Raw genomic sequence first — 9,084 nt, 5'->3', positions numbered from 1 at the left:
CGACACGTCTACAAAAGCAGTCAGCAATTCCAAAATTTCACCTTTAGTATCATGAGAGTTGGCATTCCCCTGAGAGGTGTGAACCCCGTTTACCTTGCAAAGTCATTCTCTGGGTCCCTCTGTGGTCCCAGGCAGAGCGCAGCTTGCCGGTAGGTACCCGAGTTGACAGAATCACAGAATCACAGAATTCTGTCATGTCTGACATGACTGTCTTTGCAAACAAACCTACTGGGGACTTTTGACAGAAGCCCGGTTACTGGAGCATAACTATGCTGTGAATTAGCCTGCAATAGTGTAGTAATTTATGTAGCTGTGTTGTCACACTGTACGTACAGAGCTTGGAAAGTGTCTCCTGTTTACTGCAATTGAAGCGCTTATCCTTGTGTCAGCAGTAAACTTAACAGCTGCTAAAAGTAGAAGCTATTGAGATGTCACCCTTCACAGTAAGCAAAAGGAATGAGTCACATGAGATAATGATCTCTCGGTCCTGCAGAGCACCTGAGCAGTCCTTGAATGCTTTAAAACTGTCTGTGTTATGGTTGACCTTTTTTCCTTTTCCAGATCCAGCCATGCTGCTGGAAGACATGACTGCCCTTCTCCTGGAGGTTCTTGCCCCACCAACAAACTACAGCTCCCAGGAGCATTCCCTAATCTACTTTGGCACTTTAAAATCAGCTAGTTTAGCCTGCACTAAATGAAGAGAGGTGGCGGATGAGCAGGTGAGATAGGAGGAAGGCAACCAAACAACAGCTATGTTAAGGAAAGAGAGGAGTAGGCAAAAAGTTAGCCCCCCTCCAAGTCACTGAAACGGTGGGACCATCACTCTTGCTGTCAGAGATGGAAAGCCTTGAACACTTCCATTTCACACTTTTTACCTTCAGCTGCTCCATTTTATATTGTATGTGTAGTTGTATTTTAAGAGCTTCTGTTCGTGTGTGATAAGCTTGGCTTGGGCTTGAGAAGGAAGAGCTTCTGAGAACAAGAATTAAAAATGCTCAGAGAGAGGAAAAAAGATAATTCTTAATCCGCTCCTTCAGATGTGTATGTGTAAGTGGTAGACACATCTTCTGCTTTCACTTATGTGGAAGAGGAAGAGAATGTATGCAGTTCGTTCGTACTTTTTGCCCATGTTGGAGAGCTGGAATGTTATGAATCTAGGTCAGAAAATATTTATTTCATGTGAATCGCCTGGTGTATTTGTGTAACTTGTGGATTTGAATCAAACATGAGGATGTGAAACCAGGTTGACCATGAATGATCACCATCTAGTGGCAACCTGTAAAATTCAGACTTTGACAGCAATACAGAAAAGGACAATCTAAAATAGAAAACAGGTCAAAAGGCCGGTGGCACTGCTTCAGAAAGATGTATCTGATGGCTGAGCCTTTACCAAATGAAGTATTTTAAATATCCACAAGGCATGTTAAAACACGACGGTGTCATCGTTTGTCCTACGTAGGTGCGGTACCCATGCAGCGCTGCCTGCGTGCCGGCTGCCCGCGGGGCACGGTGCTAACCCGTGGCGGGTGCCTGGGCTTTGCCGGCAGCGTGCCGGCTGCCGCTGGCCAGCCACCTGCCCGAGGCTCCCCAGAGCCGCGCAGCACGGCGGGACGAGCTCTGGTGCAGGGGATGCTCCTGGGCACCACTTGTTTCACTAGCACCAACGTTGCTGGCAACGTATGCCTAATCGCAGAGCCTTGTGGCCAAAAGGGACCTCCAGAGGACAGGCAGGTTTATGGCCCTCTTGCTAAGCACCTGCCTAGCCTGCTCCTAGGGACACGCAGCGGTGGAGACTCCTCCTGTCCTTTCCAGTGCTTCATCACCTGTCCTGAGAGAAGGTCTGTCCTGACATCCACCCTTGACGGATTTTAAAGACCATTTGGTTTTCTGTCTGGTTTCTTCTCCTTTGGTCATTTCTCTGAGTGTTCTTGCCATGCTCTTCTCATCTATGTCTTCCCTGAAGGACAGCATGGTGCTCCAGCTGAGAGGGTAACAAGGCTGCAAAGGGTGTAAGGGCTGCTACATAAATCTCGCAAATTATATTCTTATTCATACATCCCAGCATGGCATCTGCCCTTTTTGCCACAGCAGACACTGTCAGCCCACTGAAACTTTTGGCTCCTGTCCAGCCTGTGATTCACAGTAACCACAGACTTTTCTCTGCCGAACTGCTACCTAAATATATTTTTTCTCCTTTTGTGTTTGCACGGTTCATTATTTCTACTTAAACATAGTACTTTGCACCTGTCACTCTCTAATAGCGTCCCGTGCATTTTCCAACCATAGTTGCAATTTGTCAACGTAATTTTGTCCTCTCAGCTTCATGTCACCTGCAAATATAATAACCAGACTTTATTTCATCATCCAATTTGTTAATGAAAACACTAAATATCCCTAAAGCCAGGACAGACTGGTCAAATCCCCGCTCAGTGGCCCCCCCTACTCTGATAGTAAATCACTAGTATCTCCACTCTGAGCACAGCTCTGTAACCAGTGAAAACAGTTTCCTCCGGACCATTTCCTTAGCTTACACAGAAGAGTGTCATCTCAGACAAAACTCATTCTGGGGTCAAGACATATGGCATCTTCTTCTTTTCCTTCCTGTACAAGCCTGTTAATTTGTTGTAGTAGGAAATCAGAATGATCTGGGATTGTACATAGCTGATAGATCCATACTGGCTGGTACTCACCTGTATTCATCTTCTGTAGACTTATCATCTGATTGTTTGTTTCAGTGTTTTTCTGAGATGGACATTAATGTGACTGTTAATTCCTTGTTCCTCCATTTTTTCCATATATATCTCTCTCCTTAGATATATACCTATCTCCTTGGATATAGATATAGATATAGATATAGATATAGATATAGATATAGATATAGATATAGATATAGATATAGATATAGATATAGATATAGATATAGATATAGAATCTCCTTGCATTCACCATGTATGTCCTCCTCTGGTACTCCTCTCATGCTTCCTTAGGCCAGCTCTGAGATTTCACCATTCAGTTCCTCAGTGCCCTATGCTGAAGTTTATCAGGTCCATCTGATTTGAAAACATCAGATTTATCTAGGTGTTTTCTAAGTATGTAATTCAGTGGTTTCAGCAACCGTGACAATATCTGCTGCATTTCGCTCAGGCTGTAATAAACTAAGCGCTACATCAGTGACAACACTGAAATCAATGGAAGTTGTTCTCATGTCCAAACTAAGCTCTCTGTGTTTCTGTAATCAACCAAAAAGCCCAGAGCGAGAGAACCCTGCGCTTCCCAAATGTCTTTGGAAACAGTCCGGTTGGGTGGTTTTAAATTCCACCTTCGAGGTTGCTTACAATCTTTTCTTTTCACTCCCCGTTCTTTGGTTGCTAAGAGAAGTATATATAAACCTGCTCCCGAGACAGCTTTTTGACAAGTGCTCTACTGCAGGGAGGGGGGGAAGCCAGCTGCAATTCTTGCTACCATATCAACACACGTGCCTTTGCAGGAGCTTACAGCATGAAAGCCATCTCAGATTTGCTGGGATCCCTTCATAACTGTAATGCAATTTCCGACTTGGTCATGTAATTGTTGCTCCCGGGCTGCTGGACGTATTTGCTCCACTTACACCTTGAAAGAGAGAGGGTGGCCTGCTGGAAGTTACCTCTGATCACAACATAAAGTAGTAGGTTGCCACATGTGTTGAGTGCAGCCAGTGGCCCAGAGATGATATAGGTGGAGTGGCTTTGCTTCTCCATGTGGCAGCTGACTGGACACAACCGTAGCTCAACCTGAGCTGCCCAAAAGATGTGGAAGGGGAGGAAGCACACATAGAAGACCACCAAGAGGACGATAGCGAGTCTGTGAGCCTTTTGTTTGTAGCAAGCCCGCATGTGGAGCGTGGTAGCCACAGTATAAATAATGAGCGCATAGCACAGAGTGACTGTCAGCAAGGGCAAGAAGAAAACCAGGTCAGTCAGAAGCCAGTTATACCACCTGCTTGTGCCCAGGTTTTCAGAGCTGGTAAGGTTGAGGTGTAAGGATCTGTTTTGTGCCTCTTTTGAGGAGATCAAGAAGTTGATGGGGCTGACGGCTGCCAGTGAGATCACCCAAACAGCTGTGCAAGTCACTGCTGTCCACTGCTTCTGCTGCACGTGGAAGAACTTCATAGGGTGGACAATCACCACGTAGCAGAAGGTGCTAAAGCAGGTGAGGAAGAGGATGCTGCTGTACAAGTTGAAGTGGAAGCCCAAGTGGATGAACTTGCGCATGAATTCGCCAAAGATCCAGTGCTCCCCACTGGCGTAGTAGTGTATCCGGAAGGGAAGGCTGGTGAGGGAGAGCAGGTCTGTGAGCGCCAGGTTCAGCATGATGATGGTGCTGCTCTTCCAAGGCCTCATCTTGAAGCTGTAAACACAAATCTCAATGATGTTTCCTGGGAAGCCCACCAGGAAGATGATGCTGTACATAATGGGGAGGTACGAAGTCTTCAGACTGACTTCCACATCAGTGCAGTTGGGAAAATCACCTTCGGTGTCTTGCCAGGTGGTGGTGTTGACTAAGTCGTCATTTGTTGTGTTCATGTTTTTTCCTTAGTGCTTAAGGAAGAGAGAAAGGCTTAGTGCTCACTGACAGATAAGACCTTCTCATAGCCCGTTAAAAACAACTAATAACTAGGTCTTTCCTTTCAACTTGCCATCAGTACCACTATTAAAGTGCCATTATTGAATAAGTAAAGGTCTTGCTGCTTTGATGAGAACTGATGCTGCTCTAGAGGCCTTTTATCATATCTATACAGAGATAGATACAATTTTATTTTAAAATACGTATTTTCAGGGAAGGGTCTGCACAGGCGCAATGAAGCTGTAATATAAGGGACTCCCAGCCCCACAGTGTGTGATGTGTGTCCCTTGGTATATAAAATTCACCTTCTTCTCGCATCAGGGGTCAAGTGGAGCAGAAGGACAGACGAGTTGTGTTGCGCTACTGGCCAAAAGTATAGCGAGGAATGTCCAGAACCTAACTGGTCCATAAATGCTATTTGCATCCTTGTTAGTTAAGTGGAAAACAGGGCAGATGTTGAAATATTTTCACATTCTTTTTGATGCTGGAGTTGGTTAACATTTTTCTCCCTGCTCCTTGGAAACAACTGATACAGGAATATTTCATTCTTTTAGTCCATTAACAAGATTGATGTTGCAATAGGTTATTTTTAGGCTTGACATTAGCTGTAAATTTCTATCACTGTAAAATTTTTAAATTGTGTTTTGCTTAGACAGTAGTCATAGATAGTAGTTTTCTGAAATATCAGAATAAATTCATCCAACTTTGCAAAGCAGACACTTGCCAGACACAATATGGGACTTGAGCAGGATTCAAGGGAAGTAAAGATAGCCCAGTACATAGTCTCTACAACAGAAAACACAAGGCCACTGAAGCACACGGCAAATAACTGCTAACGTTGCATCCAGTAAGTGCATTTGTGTGAATGCCTTCTTTCTTTTAAAGTGGAGTAAATGTTTTGATGGAAAAAAAAGAATAAAACTCTAGTGTAATTTTTTTCTGGGGGAATGCAAGTTCTTACAGGATGATGCCCGTCCTCAAATTACTGTGGCCTGGATCTGTTAAAATGGATCCTACTGAATCATCACTTCCATTTCTTGTTTCACTCTGAATTTTCTTTATGTAGCTTCTGCCCTCGCTCACTTGTGAGATCTCACAGAGACAGGTTGCAGGATTTGAATTCAAATTTGTGTAGGACATTTGGTTCAAACATATTTAAAACACTTTGAAAACTGAAGCTGGAGCTTGAGAAGATGCATGCGAAACACTGGCATTCGTTTCTAAAGAGCAAAACAGCTTCAAACCTCCTCTCATGGCTGGGGATGCTGCAGGGGATGGTTTAGATAAATCCAGTGGCTCTAGTTCAGTTCAGAAGTCATGCAGCGATACGGTTGTCCCCAAACAAACTTGCAGCCTCTGGTATAGCTAATGGTTAACCAGGTTAACAGCAAAGGCCCCATCCCGCAGCAGCAGGTCACGGCATGCTGTCTGCCGCTGGAAGCACCAGGGCTGTACATACCGTGGCGTTTACAGCGCACAGCTATTAAGCGAGCTGAAGGGCATGGCCGGGTGCTGCTCCCCCCACCGCTTTCTTCGTGGTTTTGTAGGACTATCATCTTGTCAGCAGCTTTTTTTCCCACCAACCAGCGTGCTGCTGCAGCAAACCTATAGGGGCTGGAGAGCAAACACCTACGGTCGCCGAAGAGTGCGGCGGTGGCACTCAGACGCTGCAGTCCCTACTGACGGCCACACGCTCTCAGGTGCTTTGGGAGCCGTCCCCTTTGCTATCAGTGAGGTACCTGATAGGGCTGGATTTGGGTGGGGGAACGTGGGACTCCCTCACAGGCCAGACCACCCCCAAGGCCAGCACTGGTTAAGGAAACCCGAGGTGGGGACAAGTATTGCAAGAAAAGCGCATGGGTGTGGGGATCTCGGTTCTGCACTCCCCTAAGATTATATCCAACCTAACAGGTTACCACAGGGACCAAAGAAAGGAGACAGCAAGTCTTTGCTGTTGGCCTTATTATTTTGCTGTCTGAATTACAAATAGAATTTAGACAAAACTTAAATCTAATTAAAGAACAGTTTGTACTGTGGCAGATTTTATCACACTAAGTAATTGGCCATAATGGGACTTCTGCAGCCCAAGCTGAGGGCAAATGATATATGCTGTAGACACATAATGAAGTTTAAATAAATTATCCAAGAGCAGAACTCGTAATAAAAGGGAACTAGATTATTGAAATAGAAACCCTCTTTCAGTCTTAATGGCGGAGTCACTGCTCTATTACATGGTATTCTTTACTGTAACCAATTGATTGGAGTGACTTTAAAAAATGTTGTGATTGCATGTCTTTAATTGCAGTCACGTATAAGGGAAACTTGCGTGCTCCCGCATTGTGATAATTTAATTAGAGCCTGCTGGAAATAAAAGCCAAAAGGCTTCAGCCATGGCAAAGTAACCTAATGCCTGTAATTGGCCTATATTTCACACAGATGTGTTGCTGAATAAATTAAATAGGATTTGGCTCACAGTGTTCGACTCTTCCACTGGCTCAGATTTAAGAGATGCAAATGATATATTTAGGGATGAAGATGCGAGCCTTCCTTTCCTTACCCTTTATAATTCAGGGAGGTATCTCCATGCTGAAAGAGTATGTGGATTTAATGTATTAGATGCATCCCAGATAAGTTTAATTTGTTCCATGCTTCCATCGTCCTTTAACTCTTTGCTCATCTCTCTCCACTTCACCCTGCCTCTATAGTCACACTTTTAAATCAAAATATGCATTTTACCTGTAAACCCTTGGTGCTGTCTTCTCTCCACAGCTGGTTCCTTAAATACCCTACTCCAGCTGGCAGAGTTTGCTTTTAAATTCCGCAGGCCTGTGCAGTGAGACTGCCTGGGAAAGCTGTAGCAACCACGCCGGGGCTATGGGGCAGGTTACGGGGACGTTCTGCCTCTGCTTCCAGCTCTCTGCCGGGCGAAGGCAGCGTGGGCTGCACGGTGCTGAGCGAGAGCTGCTCTGACCCCTCTCGCCTTCCTGCGGGCTGGCTGTCACATCCCCGGCGCTGGGGCCGTGCTGGTGTCGGCCGTCCTCCTGTCTGGCTTCTACCGCCTGCGCGGGACGTGGGGGCCCGCCCTGTGCCCCTCGCAAAATCGGCTGGGGCTGCCCGTAACCTCTCCGGTTTGGATGGAGCGGTTTGTTACGAGTGCCTCCAGCCCTCAGCGAGGCAGGCAGGCCAGCAGCGCCCAGGCAGGGAGAAGCAGCACCGTTGCAGTGCCCGCCTGAAGGAATATCTGCTCCCCCGGTCCCAGAGCACAGAAGAGGAGAGGTGGGAGATGGGGGGAGAGGTGGGAGAAGAGCAGGGTTTCGAACTGGCAGGAGCTGCCCTGCAGAGGGTTTGGTGGATGCTGGGGGCTGAGCTCAAACCCTTGCCTCTCAAGGAGGGCAACGGTACCCATGCTCTCCAAACTGGGAGCTTGGTGGGACCAGCCACCCCTCCTGCAGGGAGGGACCTGGCTCTCAGAAGAGCAGGGATCGTGCAACTGGGGCACAAGCAGGGTCTTGTGGCTGGAAGCGGTATCTAAGACCACGTGCTTGCGAGGGCAACCTGGCTGGAGGAGGGCTTTGCTGGAGAAAGGGATTGCACGACTCCGCCAGACAACCATCATGACCATATTACATGGGTGATACGCTTTTCTGCTGGCATGACTTGTCCAGAGGTCAGAAGAATGAAGAAGCCTAGGAAGGAAGTCAAACTATGTGCTCCCTTTCCATACCGTCTGAAAAAATACCCAGCCTGCTCTGTGATCTGGAGCATTTTACAGTCCCCAAATATCCAGGCAATAAAGCAGAAGAAAGACCAGCACATCCTTAATGTGATGGCCAACCCCCAAGAAGGGGCTAGCAGAAATCTCCTGCACAGGCACCTTCTGGGCTGCCCTGCGACAGAGGGTTTAGTTCCTTTGCACCATAAACTGCGAGGAGCATGGCCCACCCAGAGGTGCCGGGGTAATTATGGTATGGAAATTAAAGATTGTATGGGGCATGACTTAGCTTTCCAGTGTGTGGTGCTAGCCGAGACTATGACATTGTGGAGATTTCCTACAGAGCCAGTATTTACACATTTTGCTTGATCTTCTCTCCCTCTTCTTTTTCAACAGCTTTTGACTCTTGGGCTAACTGTGCTCCGTTGACGTTCAGCTTGTTTCAAAGCAGTGATCCCTACACCAGTTTCAGGCTTCTCTATCTTCCCCCGTCGTCGTCCCCCCCCCGAAGAACACACTTTCAAAAGCATAAGCATTCCAGATTTGATTTTGAATTAAATATTTGCAAACTTCTGTGAACAGGGAGGAAAGTTGTTATCTTGAGAGGGAAATGTTTAGATGAGGCTGAAAAGAACTTGAATGTTTTCCAACGCTGAACTTAATTTCAGATCTCGTCTGAAGCTATTATTTATTTTCTCATGATGGTAAGAGATGTGAACCTGGAAACATGAGCAATTATGTACTGCATAATGTAACGGTGAATCGGGCTC

General features: G+C 46.3%; 1 protein-coding gene across 1 annotated transcript; it reads right to left on the bottom strand.

Annotated features, from left to right (window-relative positions):
* Nucleotides 1–3,530: 3,530 nt before the first annotated feature.
* On the bottom strand, nt 3,531–4,562 carry LOC142404955 (2-oxoglutarate receptor 1-like). The gene has a single exon (XM_075491959.1). It carries the CDS (start codon nt 4,560–4,562, stop codon nt 3,531–3,533), a length of 1,032 nt encoding a protein of 343 aa, XP_075348074.1.
* Nucleotides 4,563–9,084: the final 4,522 nt, after the last annotated feature.

Source organism: Mycteria americana, chromosome 1, assembly GCF_035582795.1.
Source record: "Mycteria americana isolate JAX WOST 10 ecotype Jacksonville Zoo and Gardens chromosome 1, USCA_MyAme_1.0, whole genome shotgun sequence".
Lineage (NCBI taxonomy): Eukaryota > Metazoa > Chordata > Aves > Ciconiiformes > Ciconiidae > Mycteria > Mycteria americana.
Note: the sequence above shows the minus strand (reverse complement) of the source record. Positions and strands in the feature narration are given on the sequence as shown.